We start from the raw sequence: 14,510 nt of genomic DNA, 5'->3' as shown, positions 1-14,510 counted from the left end.
CCAGTGTAACTGGGACAGAACCCACTTACACTGGCTGTGGAGACACCAGTGGGGACGTGCTGGGGACCAGGGGGCACCGTGGTGACCCCCCCAGGGCAGTGATGCCCAGTGGGGGGGAGCTGAGGGGCACAGAGACCCAATTCCTCCTGTCTCTGGGGGCTGGAAGGGATAAGGAGCATCCCAGTGCTCCTGCCCTTGGCATTCCCAGACCAACCAGTGAGCCCCAGTTCAGCTGTGCCACAGTGGCTGGGTCTGAGCCTGCCCCCCCCCCATTGGCTGCACTATCATGGAACCTGGTGGTTGTTCTTTTGTTGGGTTTGTTTGGGGTTTTTTTAACAAAAAAAAAACCACAAAACAACAAACAACGAAGCAAAACTCAATCTTAATTTTTATTTTGGTTATTATTTTTTCATAACACTTCATAGACCAGTGACTTGTAACCGAGGAAGGATTTGCATTGGGAGGAAATCTATTTATGCACAGGGGGGTGGGAAGGGAGGCATTTGTTCTCGGGGGGTTTTTTTGCTAGTGTTAGAGAAATAAAAGTATCTAAGAAACAAGGAGGTGCCAGTGTCTTTTGTCTAGAGGTGAGCACAGGTCACAGCTTCAATATTAGACCAAAGAGGTGGTGGATGAACAGCTACAGCATCTCAGCTGGTGAGGAAGGGTCTCCCCTTGTCCTTAGCTCACACCAAGGCTGGTGGCACCTTCTTCTTCCTCGCCTTATTTCGGGGTGGGGTGGGGGGGTCATTTTCCCAGTGAGGTTTTGTTTTAGCTGTGGCTGGAATTAAAAAAAAAAAATACTTCTTTGTACCTGGCAGGGAATAAAAGCAGCTGGTTGGGAAATGTGTGGAGCTGGTCGCTGTGGACTTGCTGGAGGGACAGGGGTGTAGAGGTCCCTGTGGGGTGGCAGATGCCACACGGAGACCCTGTGGCCACCAGCCCCAGTGTCACCCTGCCCAGCCACCCTGTGTCCCCTCCCCGCCCCCCCCAGACAGGAGATGAAGTTAATTAATGATTTGCCAGGATGACGTAGGGGGGACTAAAGGCCTTTCCAAGGGTCACTGCCGGGGTGGCACGTGGAAGGTGCCACCACCCTCGCCCGGCCTCGCCCAGCGCCGCTGCCACCGGCAAGATGGTGACTCTGACCGACTTCCAGCGTAAGCGGGTGGGTGGGCTGGGGTGGTTCGTGTCCCTGGGGCAACGTCCATCCCCCTGGGACCAGGGAGAAGGGTGGGAATTCCCTCCCTGGTGCTGAGCAGGGGCTGGAGGTGCTGCCGGCTGGGGACGTTGGGACAGGGAAAGGCTGAAAGGGCAGATCTTGCCCTGGGGGTGGGGACCAGGGGCTGGTGCCTGGGGACCAGCACCTTGGCTGCTGCAGAGCTGGGTTTGCCCCCACCCTCTGCCCCAGGTCTGCATTGAGATCAGCAGCTGGGAAAGTGCCTGGGTCATCTGGAGCATCTCCAGCCTCTCCCACCAGCTGCCTGCACCAACACCCTTTGTGCAACTGTTTAAACAAATAACTGGAGACAACCTTCTTGTTTATTTTTTTCTTTGTGGTTTATTCTTTATCTGGCAGCCCAAAAGGAGTTTCTGGGGCACCCACCAGGCTCCCCAAGGCTTGGGAAGGTGGAAAGGCTGTTTCTAAGCTTTGGAGACATATCCAAAGCACATTTCTGGGAGGGAACAGGCCAGGGAGATGCCAAGGAGAGCGACCACAGCATGAGGTGGAACCTGAACTGTGTGTCTGAGCCCTCATCTCAGCCCTCCTCCCATCCTCTGCAGGGATTGGTGTGGGACTGGTTGGCTTTGGCCTCTTCTTTGTCCTTTTTGGGATGCTCTTGTACTTCGACTCGGTGCTCCTGGCCTTTGGGAATGTGAGTACAGAGGGGCTGGGGCTCAGGATGCACCAAAGGGTCCGTCTGGGCAGGACTTCTCTGACCCACTCCCCTTCATCCTCCCAGATCCTCTTCCTCTCTGGCTTGGTCTTCATCATTGGCTTCAGGAGGACCTTCACCTTCTTTTTCCAGCGGCCAAAGCTGAAAGGCACCAGCTTCTTCTTTGGGGGGGTCCTCATTGTCCTCCTGCGGTGGCCCCTCCTGGGCATGCTGCTGGAGGCTTATGGCTTCATCATCCTCTTCAGGTCTGTCCTGCACCACCCAGCTCCCTGGCATGGCATGGGTGCCCCAGCTGGAGAGTGTGAGCTGGGAGATCCTCATGCTCTGCAGCCCCAGGCAGAGCCCCCACCTCTCCCCTCCCAGCAAACCCCTGGCACGGAGCTTAACGGAGACTTTTGTTTCAATGCAGTGGGTTTTTCCCAGTGGCTTTTGGGTTTTTGGGCACCCTGACAAACATCCCCATTCTGAGCAAGGTGAGCAGGACACTGGGCACAGTTTTCCTGGGTGGATGTGACCCCTGGGGTTTGCAGTCCCTGGGTGACATCAATCCCAACGGCCGTGAGACCGCACAGGGAAGGTCGCCAGGGTCTCTCTGCAGCCCCCTAAGAATCCACTGGAGGATTTTCCTGCTAATCAGGATCTGTCCCTGTTGCAGCTCTTGCAGAAGGTGGGAGACAGCAGCTCCATGGTGTGACCTGCGAGATGGGCCACATTGCTGGAGATGGGATGGCACGAGGGAGCCCTGGGTCCTGCTGTCCTGCCGTGAGCTGCTGCCTCAGCCCCAGCGCCAGCCAGAGCCACCCCTGCCGTGGGGACAGTGCCTGGCAGGGCTCCTGTGAGCAGCTCCTGAGAGAGACTCCAGGGCCCAGAGGCCGTTCCAGACAGGCTGCTGGAGGTACCAGCGTTAGTTTCTTCTTTTTGTCTTCCCCCTGTTCAAAGATTTGATTAAAAAATATGTCTGAGACCAAACTCAGACTGGGCTCCTTTCCTGTGGCTCGGGGCTTGCTCCAGCTCTGGCTTCTTCTAGTGTCACCAAGAGGTGACATGGCCATGGCTGGAGATGGCAGGGGGACCTTCCCATGGCCACATCTGGAGATGGCAGGGGGACCTTCCCATGGCTGTGCCCCTGGCTGCCCTGGCCACGAGCCCCAGGCACCCTGGGCAGCCCTGGCTCACAGGCAGCAGCCGTGGTGCTGCCTTCCCACGCATCCCACAGGGATGTGGGCTGGGGAAGAGCAGAGCCTGGGGAGGGCAGGGCAGGTTAGGAAAACACCCATTAAACCACATCAACTTTTCATGACCTGATCGGAAGGGAGTAAATCACCCCGTTCAAATTCAGTGACCATGGAAAGGCAGATGTCATCCGAGGTTATTAATGAGTTGAGAGATGCTGGGGTGGGAGCAGGGGCTGGAGCAAAGACTCAGGGTTTCAGTGCTGGTGTCTCTGAGCACTCTGGATCAGGACTCACATTTCCCAGAGACCTGTTTCCTGTGGGATGTGGCCAGGAGGGAGCAGAGCTGGGCCCGCTGGCTGCTGCCTGCAGGATGGAGCTCTCCCAGCTTAGTGCCTGGTGATTTTAAAGGAGCTATTTTGCTCGGGCTGCAGAAACTCCTCTCCCCAGGAGCACAGCCAGCACTGCTGCAGAACTGGTTGGATAACTCAGCGGGTCTGGGCGATCAGAGACACAAGCTAAATGGATGTGAGCCAGGTTTCTGTGAGCACTTGGGAAGCTGGGTACAAGCAGGAGCTTAATTAAACCAAGGCAATCACATCAAAGCTGGTCCCTGTGCAGATACCCTTCTTAACTTGCAAGAATTAATTAATGAGTCTGAGTTAAACCTGTTTCCTCCTAATTGGAACGCAGCCTGATCGAGCTGGTGGCAGTGCCTGGTGGTACTTAGCAGGTACTTGCACCCGTGCCCAGGTTTGCAGTGGGTTTGCAGTGGGTAGAAGAGTTGGGAGCTGCTCTGAGGGCTCAGCTGGTGTGAGGTAACTCATCTGGGCACCTGAAGCCCAGGCTGAGCCCAGGATGAGCTCCCCAGGAGATATAAATCCCAAAGCTGTGAATAGTTGCTTTGCATCCCTGGAAGGGCTGGCTCAGGGGAAGCTGCTCCCTTCCAGGTTTTGAGCAGATGCCTTTTCTTTGAGTGCAGATTGAAGTGTGGGGCTTTCCAAGGCAGAAAAAGAAGAGCTGAAGATGTCCTAGCATGAGCTTTGAGGTGGGCAGGAGGAAGGTAGAGGTGGGTTCTGTCCTGCTGGAGTCAGGGCCAGCTTTGATGATAACACAGAAGAGTTTGGAGCAGAGCAGGAGCCTGGCAGCTGCTGGGGGAGGAGGCTGGGGGAGGCAGGATGGGCTTGGACATCACACAGGTAAGAGAGGGCTGCAAAACCCCCCTGTGTTTGGCTGCAATTCCTGTCTTTGCTTCACCCCAGCTGAAAACTTGGGCTGGAGAGCAACTCTTTCTGCCCAAGCTGCATCTTCAGGGCTCCCCCAGAAGAAAGAGGAGTGGTCCTAGAGGCATCATGTGCAGGGTAATGTGACTCCCACTGTTTAACGCCCACATCCCAGCAAGTCTGGAGGAGCAGGGGAAGTGCCCAAATCCCTTCAACCTGCTGGGAAAATCCAGCCAGGGTGGAGCATGGTGGCAGTGGGGAATGCTTCCCATCAGGCTCCAAAATGACCCAGGGAACTGGTGTGAGCTGCCTCTGGGATGGAGCAGGGAGCTGGAGCCAGTGCTGCTCCCCCCAGCCTGCATTTCTCAAGCTTGTTGCAGGGAAACGTTTTCCCTCTGGTTCAGTAAATGGTGATTTTGTTGTGCCCTGCCAGAGCAGTTTGGGCTTTAAGCAAACGTTTTGGGTGAAGCCCCAGTTCTGCTGATGTCAATGGGCAACTCACCCGGTGTTGGTTCCAAGTCCTTCCCAAAAGTTGCTTTTGTGCTTGAGCTTTTTGGAACAAAGATCCTCTGAAGCCTCATGGGTTTTTATTAGCAACAAACTCATGAACTAGAGAAGTGTGTAAAATGTATAGGAAGGACAGAAAGGCATCTACCTTCTTTTTAATGTTTTAAAAGATGCCTCAAGAAGTAAAGCTGCTCAGCAAAACTTCCTAATGGTTCTATTTAGAGAGGGAAAGTACTTAATATTTCAAATTTTATTTTAAGAAATGGGCTTGCTCAGCCCAACACTGGAGAAGAATACATTTATCTTGCAGGAAAGCATTTGTTTCTCTGGAAAGCATTTTCCTTGAATCTACACTTAGCTCAATCATTTGACTCCTGGAAAGCAGGCAGGGAAAGAAGCTCAGAGCACTCCCCTGCTACTTCCAGAGGAGCTGCTCTTTATAGGATATGAAACCCCAGCACTTTGCAGCAAACTGCAGCAGGTTTCCCTCAGCAGTGCAGGAACTGAGCAGGGAGACTGCAGCCTTGCCTGACGGGCTGTCACCTCCAGTGGCTGGGCTTTGGGTTAGAACTGCCTGATGATTTTAGGCTGTGTGGGAAGAATTGAGCATCCTCCCTACAGGCCTGGGTCTCCTGAAAGGCTGGGGATAAAACCAGTGTGGTCCCAGAGCTGGGGGATGTCCCTGTGGATGTGCTCTCCATGCTGTCCTGCAGGGTCTGCTGCTCCAGCCCCTCGAGCCAGTGCAGTGATGCTCCTTCCCCCTGCCCTGCTTCCTATAACCCCCTGCCCAAATACAATCCTTTCAGGTTATTTAAAGCCCCCAGTCAGGTCTTTCCATCCCATGCACCAGCTGCTCATCCCTGCCTGCTGCTCCTGGTGGTGAGTGGGAAATGCCTTGTGGGGATTTTCCTTGGATGAGGGGAACATGCCCTGTGCCAAGGGGCAGCTCTGAGCCCTGGTGCTGCCAGTGGGGCAGGCCAGCCTCAGGGCTAGCACTGGCCACAGCAAAGCAACAGCCCTTGGTTCTCTGAGGGACTTGGGGGAGTTTGTAAGTTGGGTGATGCCTTATTTTCCCTTCAAAAGGGCTGTGGTGCCATCACCTTGGCAGGGAAGGGCTGTGTCCCCTGGGGACTGCAGAAGGCTGGTTCTGCCTTTCCCCCCTACCTGCAGCCCTTCCCTGTTCCCACTTGCATCCCATTCTGGGTGCACTATGGGAGAGGAATCCATCCATCCCTCCCAGGGAAAAGCCCTGCTCAGAGCATCTAATGCTCCTTGGGGCTCCTGCAGATGTGCATCCCCTTGGCCCAGGGTCAAAGAGAAGCTGGAAATGCTGCAGCCCCTTGGCCCCATGTCCTGGGACCACCTTCCCCTGCTGATGTGACCCCTTTCCACTGCAGCCCTGGCCTTTCCTTTGGGGAATGGGGCTTAGCAAAGCAGGCAGAGCCTGTGGGATGCCCGGAAAGGGGATTTATGTCTGGTGGCTCCCTGCCAAGCTCTCTCTTGCATTGCTGTGGCTCCCGGGCTGGACTGCTGCCTCCTGACCTCTGCACCTCACCACAACCTGTTGCCAGGACCTGAGGCTCCCCCGAGTGACGCAGCACCAGGGCTCAGCCTGGGAAAAGACGTCAGGGCTGGGGGGAGAGGGCTGTGACCCTTGGGGCAGAGCCTGGGTGCCCGCCGGGGTCAGTCTTCCCCTGGCTCCAAACACCACAGGCAAAATCCCCCTGGGGAAAGGAGGTTTTGAAGCCCTGGTTTTGGGGAAAGATGTCTGTAGGTTGTGGGGTGCCCTGCTTGCCCACCCAGCACCGGTGTCCCCTTGACAAGGGTGGCAGCAGGGGCCCTAAACAAATCCCACCCACAACAGGAGGACTTCAGTGTGGTTACGTAGCTGAGGGTTTCAGGGCAGGGGCAAGTGTGTCATCAGGCTCCTTCTGAGAACATTTTTATTGCCTTTGCAGTCATTTCCCACCGAGGAGCCCTGAGGCCAAGCTCTGAGCTCAGAGCCACAGGGCCTGATCCAGTACCCACCACCCTGGGGACCCTTGGGGAAAGAGCCTGTGAGCTGGGGCCAGTGATGCTCCCTGTGTGAAGAAGTCTTCTGCAGCCCAGCCTGGGGGTTCGAGCAGTTACTCCCTTTCCAAAGCACAGGGCAGAGTGGGCACAGCAGCTCGGGCACTTGGAGCCCCACTGGGCTCCTCTGCACCCTGCTTGGACAGGGCAGAGCATGGGCTGTTCCTCCTGGCTGCTGTGTGGATGCTCATACCTTGGTCTTGTATCATATGCAACGAGTTTTGCTGTTCTCTGCCTCATTAAGGCTCAGCTCCTTCACTGGTCTAATGGAGCTGGGGGTTGTTTCCCCCTCTTCCCTGTGCTCAGAGCAGCCCCAATAAGGGCAGCGAGTGGGGTCTGGGGGGTTTGCAGTCAGTGCCTGAAGAGGCTGCAGTTGGGCTTGTTTGTTGTTCCCACCCCCAGGCCTGTGGGGAAAACCTCCTTCATTTCTCTGCAGCCTGGAGCTCAGAAACATCTCCTTGGCCAGGCTGCCTTCCAGACCTGAGCCCCGACCACCTGCCTCAGCATCACCCACCACCTCTCCCGACTGACACCAGCAGGATTTGGCCCGTGCCCTGCACACACTGTGTTAGCCACGGCTGGGGCTGACACGGAGCAATTAACTTGTGAGGACTCTTGGGGGAGGGGGGGGGTCGTGGCTCTTTGCAGCTCCCCTTGCCTAGCCACCCTTGTCATCTGCCCCCACCTGCCACCCCCTGTGGAGACTGTCACCAGCAGTGCGGGTGCTGCCCCTGGGATCCCCAGCCCTCCCCCCGGCTGGCGGGGAGGAGAAACCCACAGGGCTGCGGAAACCCGCGCTATAAAAGCATCGTCCTGCCCTTGGGGAGGCCAGAAGCTGCTGGCGGAGGAGGAGGCTGCCCTGGGAGAGCGCGATGCCGGCGGGACAGCGCAGGGGGGTGCAGCAGTACCTGCTGGTCTTGGCCGTGACCTGGGGCACCAGCTTCTTCCCCTCGCCAGCCCAGGCTTTGCAGAGGTAGCGTCTTGCAGGTGGCCCTGGATGCTTTGGGTCTTGCTGTCTCCCCTCGGTTTTGGGTGCTTAGGCTGGTACTGAGGACCAAAGGGCTCTCCTGGTGCTTCAGCTCCGCTAGAAAACCCCTTTTCCACCCCCTTTGCTGCTCTGTTAGCCCACCTGCTCTTCCTTGCTCCTCTTCCTGCCTCCCCCTGAGCACCGCATGGCTCAGCACCACCCCTGCCCCCCCAGAGCACCGAGGAGGCCGAGGCAAAGGGCTGTTAGTGCAAAGCCAACAAGTCGAGCACGGAGATGGGCTCAGCCCGGGGTCGGTGGGTGCCTCCTGCAGCAGCCGGTCCTTGCGGGGTCCCGGCCCCGGGTGGGCTGTGCTGCATCCCCCCCCCCCCCCGTGCATCCCTCCCTCTGCATCCCCCCGGGGCCGGTGCTGGCTGTGGGGGGGAGCGGGGCCCGGCGCGGGGTGCTGCGGGGAGCTGCTGCCATCTAGAGCCACCCGGCTGGATTTCCCAAGGCAAGAGGGGCTGGAAAGGGTGACAGGGAGCTGAGGGGGGTGTCTCCTGTGGGTGCCCGGGTGCCCCACAGCCCTGTCCCCCCCGCAGGATCGCGCTGCGGAGGATGCCCTCCATCCGCCAGACGCTGCAGGAGATGGGGGTGAAGGTGTCCGACGTCTTCCCGGAGCTGAGGCAGAGCAGACACAGCAGCCTGACCGGCCCCCGAAACGGGACAGCTCCCACCCTCCTCACTAACTACCTGGACGTGAGTCTCTCCCTGCGTGGGGGCTTGTCACCCCAACACGGCCCCGCACCCCTCAGCTCCCACCCATTTGCTGTGGGGGTCTGGGTCTGCGTGAGCCCCCTCTCCTGTCAGAGCCACGACCCCAGGGGGGCTCCCCAACCCTGTGCCTCTTCCAGACCCAGTATTTTGGTGAGATCAGCATTGGTACCCCCGCCCAGACCTTCAAGGTGGTCTTCGACACGGGCTCAGCCAACCTGTGGGTGCCATCCTACAAGTGCTCCCCCCTCTACAGCGCCTGTGGTGGGTAGGGGGGGCTGCTCAGGGGGGGCTGGGGTGGGTTGAGCATTGTGCAGGGGCTCGTCTGCTGCTCCCCAGGCAGCGGGGCAGGGGGGGTTCATTATCCCGCAGGGGCTGGGGGAGCAGAGACCCTCAACTGGTCCTGCTGCCGCTGCCTGCCTCGCTTTCTCTGAAGCACCTTCTCCTCCTCCCCAGTTTCCCACAGCCGCTACGACTCCTCCAAGTCCAGGACCTACATCTCCAACGGCACAGGCTTCGCCATCCGCTACGGGACCGGGAGTGTCAAGGGCTTCCTCAGCCAGGACATTGTCATGGTGAGTGTGTGCCCCCCAGTTCACAGGCCTGCAGCTGCTGGCTCAGCCAGGAGATGCCCACACGTGGTTCTGCTCCCCCATAAGAGCATCCCCAGTTATCCAAGGGGGTCTTTTTTTGGGGTTTAACTCCTCAGCTCCCTGCTTGTGCCCTTCCCCAGGTATCGGACATCCCCATCATCCAGGTCTTTGCGGAGGCAACAGCTCTGCCTGCCTTCCCCTTCATCTTTGCCAGGTTTGATGGGGTGTTGGGGATGGGCTACCCCAGCCAGGCCATCGATGGCATCACCCCCGTCTTTGACCGGATCCTCTCCCAGCAGATCCTCAAGGAGGAAGTGTTTTCTGTCTACTACAGCCGGTGGGTCAGCTGGGGAGCAGACACCAGGGTTGGGGAGATGTTTGTTTTGCAGGGCATGGGCATTGCAACCACAGCAGCGCTGGGTTTGCACCTTGGGATTGGGAAAGAGCCATGGCTGGAGCTGGGGGACCTGGGGTGGGTGCAGGGTAGGAGGAGATGAAGGATGCCTGGAGGAGCTGGGGTGGAATGAGGCAGCACAAGAGACAGAGCCAGGTGGATGCTTACCTGGAGCAGGGAGTGCAGGGGCTGGGAGTGGCTGCTCCCCACTCGTTTGTCATAGTCAGACTGCACAAAGTCACCAGCTCTGCTGGTGGGGCTGGAGCAACCCCAGCCAGGAGCGGGTTTAGTGTTTCATCTACAGGCAAAATTTAAACCAAAACAAAACAAAACGCAAAAATCTAGGGAAGAAAAACCTGCACCAGCAGCCAAACCCCCTTCCATTTCCTGCCCCAAGCTCCTGTGCCCCAGCATGTCTCCCCCCAGCAGCACTAAACCTGCAGGAGCAGCAGGAGGAGCAGGAATGCTGTCCCCACCCCCTCCCTCCCCCCAGCACTGCCACTGGCCCCAGGTACAGCAGCCTGGCAATGTGCAGTGACAAACAGCCCCACAAACCCACTCTCAAAGCAGGCATGGTAGCTCTTCACCTCAACTAAAGGTGCATCCCATCAATAACAAACCAAGCCAACTGATGCTGGCTGCAACCGCAGCCTCCTCTGGGTGCTGCTTGGGTCCCCTGGGCACCCAGGGACACAGCTGCCCTCAGACCACAGGCCTTAACAGAGCATCTCTCTCTTTGCAGAGCTTCGAAGTAAGAAGATGAAAAGCACAAGGGCTCTCAGGACAGCACCCACTAACAGTCACCTGAGTACCCCAGGGCCAGGCAGCATCCCTGTTTCCACTGCCAGACCCAGGCCAACCCTTCCCAGCACTGGGAGCTGCTCCCTAGGAGCTCACACACTGCACCAGCCCTGAGCAGGGGCCCCCACCAACCTGCTTGGAGAACTCAGCATGTGGCACCCTTTTCCTGTGGCTCTTGCACCCCTCTGAACTAACTCAGGGGTTCTTCTGCTCCATCTTGCTCTCTGCCACTGCTGACTGAGTCAGCAGAGCCTCGTGCCTGGGGCTGGTCCCTTCTCCCTGGCTTTTTGGGGACAGCAGCCGAGGGGGAAATCACTCTGCTGTGTTTTGCACCCTAGGAATGCTCCTCTGAAACCTGGGGGGGAAATAATCCTCGGAGGCAGTGACCCAGCTTACTACACAGGGGAATTCCACTACCTGAACGTCAGCAAGAGCGGCTACTGGCAGATCAGCATGAAGGGGTGAGGGCAGGGGTTGCCTCTGCACAGCGCTGCCTGCATCCTGCAAACCTCCCTGGATGTGCAAGGCTGGGTGTGGGCAAAGCTTGGTGGGTGCTGGGGAAGGTGGCTCATGGAGACACGTGTGGCTGGTGGGTGCTTTTCCCTCTGGAGGGGAGCGGGGTGGGTTCCTCCAGCCTGGAGCCCTGCAGATGCTCTGAGGCTGGGGAATGTGGAGGGGGTGGCACCGTGGGCTGATTCAGCTTGGAAGCTGCTGCAGTGGAAGAATTTAACTCCCTTTAGTCCTGCAGAAGGAGTGTGAGGCACTGAAACAATTCTGCTTTGTTTGATGGAAAAAAAAAATAAACAATAATAAACCACACATGATGAAGCTGAGCTTTCACATTTGAGAAGCTTGAAGAGAGATTTCCCAGTGCCCCTGCAGAGTCTGTGCTCCAGAGGCACTGGGAGCAGCATATGCTCTGCCTGGCCAGAGTTCCCTGGACAAAGATGTGGCCACATCTGCCCCAAGGTGTGTGGTGACCATGGAAGACTCAGGGTCACCTCTCTCTCCTCCCACTCTAGGGTGTCTGTAGGGGCTGAAATCCTGTTCTGCAAGGAAGGTTGTTCAGTGGCCATCGACACAGGAGCATCCTACATCACTGGCCCAGCTGGTCCCATCTCTGTGCTGATGAAAGCCATTGGGGCAGCTGAAATGGCTGAAGGAGAGGTGAGCAAACCTCCTCTGCCCCCTCCATGCCCACTTGCTGCCTGTACCTCAGCCTATCCCTCCACCAGCAGACGGGCTCAGCACTGTCTCTCCTTCCTGCAGTACATGGTGGACTGTGACCGAGTCCCTCAGCTGCCCAACATCTCCTTCCACCTGGGTGGGAAGGTCTACGTGCTCAGTGGCTCAGCCTACATCCTCCGGGTAAGCTGCATCCCCTCCGTGTGGGGTGGGAGGGCCGGGTCCACCTCGATGTGCAGCTCTCCTGCAGCCTCCTGCCCCCTCCTGTCCCCTAAAGCAGCTGAGATGAGCTCCAGGATGAGGCTTCTCGTTTTTCCCCAAACCCTCCAATTCAGCAGAGGTGTCCAGATCAGCCAGACCAACCTGTTGCTGCTTCCTTGAGTGGTTTGGGGAGATACAGGCTTAGCAGAGACAGGCAGGGATCCTCCTTCCTGGAGGAAGGAAGGTGGGGACCAAGCACAAGGTGTTGAGCTGGGGGTCCCAGCCCTTCCTCGGGCACGCTGCAGCAGGGAGCTCCCTCCTGGCACCTTCACCACCGTCTGGGTCTCCTCCTCTTTGCAGCAATCCCAGTACGGGGAGGACATCTGTGTGGTGGCTTTCTCAGGGCTGGACATCCCACCTCCAGCTGGTCCCCTCTGGATCCTGGGCGCCAGCTTCATCGGGTATTACTACACCAAATTCGACCGGCGCAACAACCGCATCGGCTTCGCCACCGCTCGCTGAGGGGCGGGGACAGGGAGAGGGTCGGGGCGGGAGGGGGAACCAGCCCGGAGGCAAGAGCATCACTGAGAAGAAACGGTTTGAAGTGCAAAGGAGCGCAGTGTTTCCTTACAGCGCAGCCACCTCCTCTCTGCACTGAAGCAGCTGCAAACCTCGCCTCTCCCACTCCAAAACCCCCGCTCTGCTTCCCGAGAGTCTCTGCTGCTGGGGAGAACTGAGCCTTAAATGCAGCTTCTAGTGAGCGTGTTCGGGCTGGAAATCAAAGCAGGATCCTGTGCCTGGAGTTGCACCTCCAGGGACTTTTAGGGTGATGTGCAATAGAGCACCTGGTGTGCAGTGGGTTTGCTGCTGGCCTGGAGATGCTCGGAGGTTGCAGAGACTGAGCAGGAATGAGCTGCTTCAGTTTGTGTTACCCTTTGAATGGGAGAAAAATAATCAGGCTGCGTTTGATGATAGTTTTAGCTGGTGTTAACCCTACGCCTCTCTGTGGCTTCAATATTAAATAAGCTTAGAGCAACAGGATGCTGAGTAGATGCTTATTCTTGCAGAGGGAAGGGATCAGACACTTTTATTAATAGAACTGGACAACAAGTGTTCCTCTGCTGGGATCCACCCGTGTTCGTCCTTCCTTGCTACGTATGAGTGAAGCACCCTCCCAGCTCGTGCTACAGCATCTCCATGTAGGCATATCACAGTCCTTTCAAACAGCAAACAAGCCCTTTCTGCAGGAGCTGAGCTGCTGTGTGGGCTACCCATGCCTCAACCTGCCTTCCCACAGGGGGCTCAGGACCACTGGAGACAGAGGAACACAGCTGGACTTCTGCTTTGCTGCTTTTTGGGGAGGGGAAGGTGCCTGCAGGTCTGATTAGAGGTGGCTGACTTTCTCCCACCAGCCAGGCAGCTCCAGCTGCCTCAGTGCCTGGATCTGTTTCCATTGCCAACATTGGCTCCAGCTGATGACCAGAGGCTTGGCTCAGTCCTGGCTGTGTGTGGAGATGCTCAGCAACACAAGCCCCACGCTGGCTGGCCCGGCAGGAGGGGCAAACCAGTGCTCCCAGCCAGATGCTGACATTTCCAGTTCTGCTGGAGAGCTGCAGTGTTTCCAGTTACAGCCCAGCAGCTGTGAATCCAAGTGCTCCTCAATGCCAAGAGATTTGCAACACGCTCTCATCTCCAGTTTGACCAGCTCTGGTCTGTGACTCCCAGCAGAGCCCTGGGAAACATGCCTGTTCAGCAGAGCACAACGCTCGGGCTGCTGGAGCAGAGCCTGGAGCAAGCCACCATCTGAGTGGGATTGCTTGCAGAAGCTCCTTGCCCTCATTTCTGCCACCAGCAAGGGCTGGTGGTGAATTCCCAGCACTGCACAAAGCACAGGCTGACCCCAGCTGCCTCTCAGGCTGCAGGGATGATTAGAAGAGCACAGAAATGGTGGCTTCTGTGTGACTCTTCCAGCCCAGGAAGGCAGCAGCCTCTGCTTGCCATCCCTCCCTCCCAGCACAGCACTTTGTCCCCTGTCCTGACCCACGGAGCAGCCTTCCTGTAGCTAAGAGGATGTTTGTCCCTCCTGGGAGGCTCTGCTGCAGCTGTGTAGCATTTAAACCTCTGGAAGTTGGGATGCACAGCCCTAGGTCTCCAGGAATGGGAAATTCAGGGCATCCAACAATGTTTGTTGTTTCTTGTCACCACCTCCTGCAGTGCTGGTCCATCACCTCCGATGCAGGAGCAACAAGAGCAGTGGGAAGGGCTCTTGGGGGTGGAGGAAAGGGGCCTCAGTGGTCAGAGTATCTTGCCTTCATCCAGCACTTCCTGAGCACACCCGGGTGCTTCAGGCAGCTGCTCATCAGCTCAGGAAGCCCAGGGGCTGGGAAGAAGTGGCAGTGCAGGCAGGGATGGCCCAGAGACCCTTGGCAAGGAGAAAACCACACAGGTCAGTGTTGGAGCCACAGCCCCGGCCTCTCCCCAACATTCTGACTGTACAAAGATTCTGGGAAGCTTCTTACCTCCCTTCTTCCTGCAAGGAAACTTCCCACCTGGAAATAACTAAGCCTCTTCCACCCTATTCTACACTGTAGAGGCTCTGGTCTGGAGAAGGCTCAAATGGATGCGAGCTTGAAAGAGCACCAGGTGACTTAAACCCCCCATGACAACTTCTGCCCGCAGCCCTCAGCTAGAAAATGATCCGACTGGCCTAAAATAGGACGGGTTTTGT

General features: G+C 57.5%; 2 protein-coding genes across 3 annotated transcripts; both read left to right on the top strand.

Moving 5' to 3' along the window:
• Positions 1 to 1,027: 1,027 nt before the first annotated feature.
• GOLT1A (golgi transport 1A) lies at positions 1,028 to 2,867 on the top strand. 2 transcript variants are annotated; one of them, XM_051638880.1, is made up of 5 exons: positions 1,028 to 1,160; positions 1,786 to 1,877; positions 1,965 to 2,143; positions 2,308 to 2,371; positions 2,554 to 2,867. In XM_051638880.1, the coding sequence occupies exons 1-5, from the start codon at positions 1,136 to 1,138 to the stop codon at positions 2,590 to 2,592; spliced, it is 399 nt and encodes a 132-aa protein (XP_051494840.1). In that variant the 5' UTR covers positions 1,028 to 1,135; the 3' UTR covers positions 2,593 to 2,867. The 2 variants fall into 2 exon arrangements, with proteins under 2 accessions (XP_051494840.1, XP_051494841.1); XM_051638881.1 differs by having other exon boundaries at positions 1,029 to 1,168.
• A 4,875-nt stretch (positions 2,868 to 7,742) lies between these two features.
• Positions 7,743 to 12,304, top strand: REN (renin). Its single transcript, XM_051639328.1, has 9 exons — positions 7,743 to 7,843; positions 8,437 to 8,593; positions 8,749 to 8,872; positions 9,065 to 9,183; positions 9,342 to 9,538; positions 10,735 to 10,857; positions 11,419 to 11,563; positions 11,666 to 11,764; positions 12,143 to 12,304. The coding sequence occupies exons 1-9, from the start codon at positions 7,743 to 7,745 to the stop codon at positions 12,302 to 12,304; spliced, it is 1,227 nt and encodes a 408-aa protein (XP_051495288.1).
• The last annotated feature ends 2,206 nt before the right edge of the window (positions 12,305 to 14,510 follow it).

This window comes from Apus apus, chromosome 23, assembly GCF_020740795.1.
Source record: "Apus apus isolate bApuApu2 chromosome 23, bApuApu2.pri.cur, whole genome shotgun sequence".
Taxonomy (NCBI): Eukaryota; Metazoa; Chordata; class Aves; order Apodiformes; family Apodidae; genus Apus; species Apus apus.
Note: the sequence above shows the minus strand (reverse complement) of the source record. Positions and strands in the feature narration are given on the sequence as shown.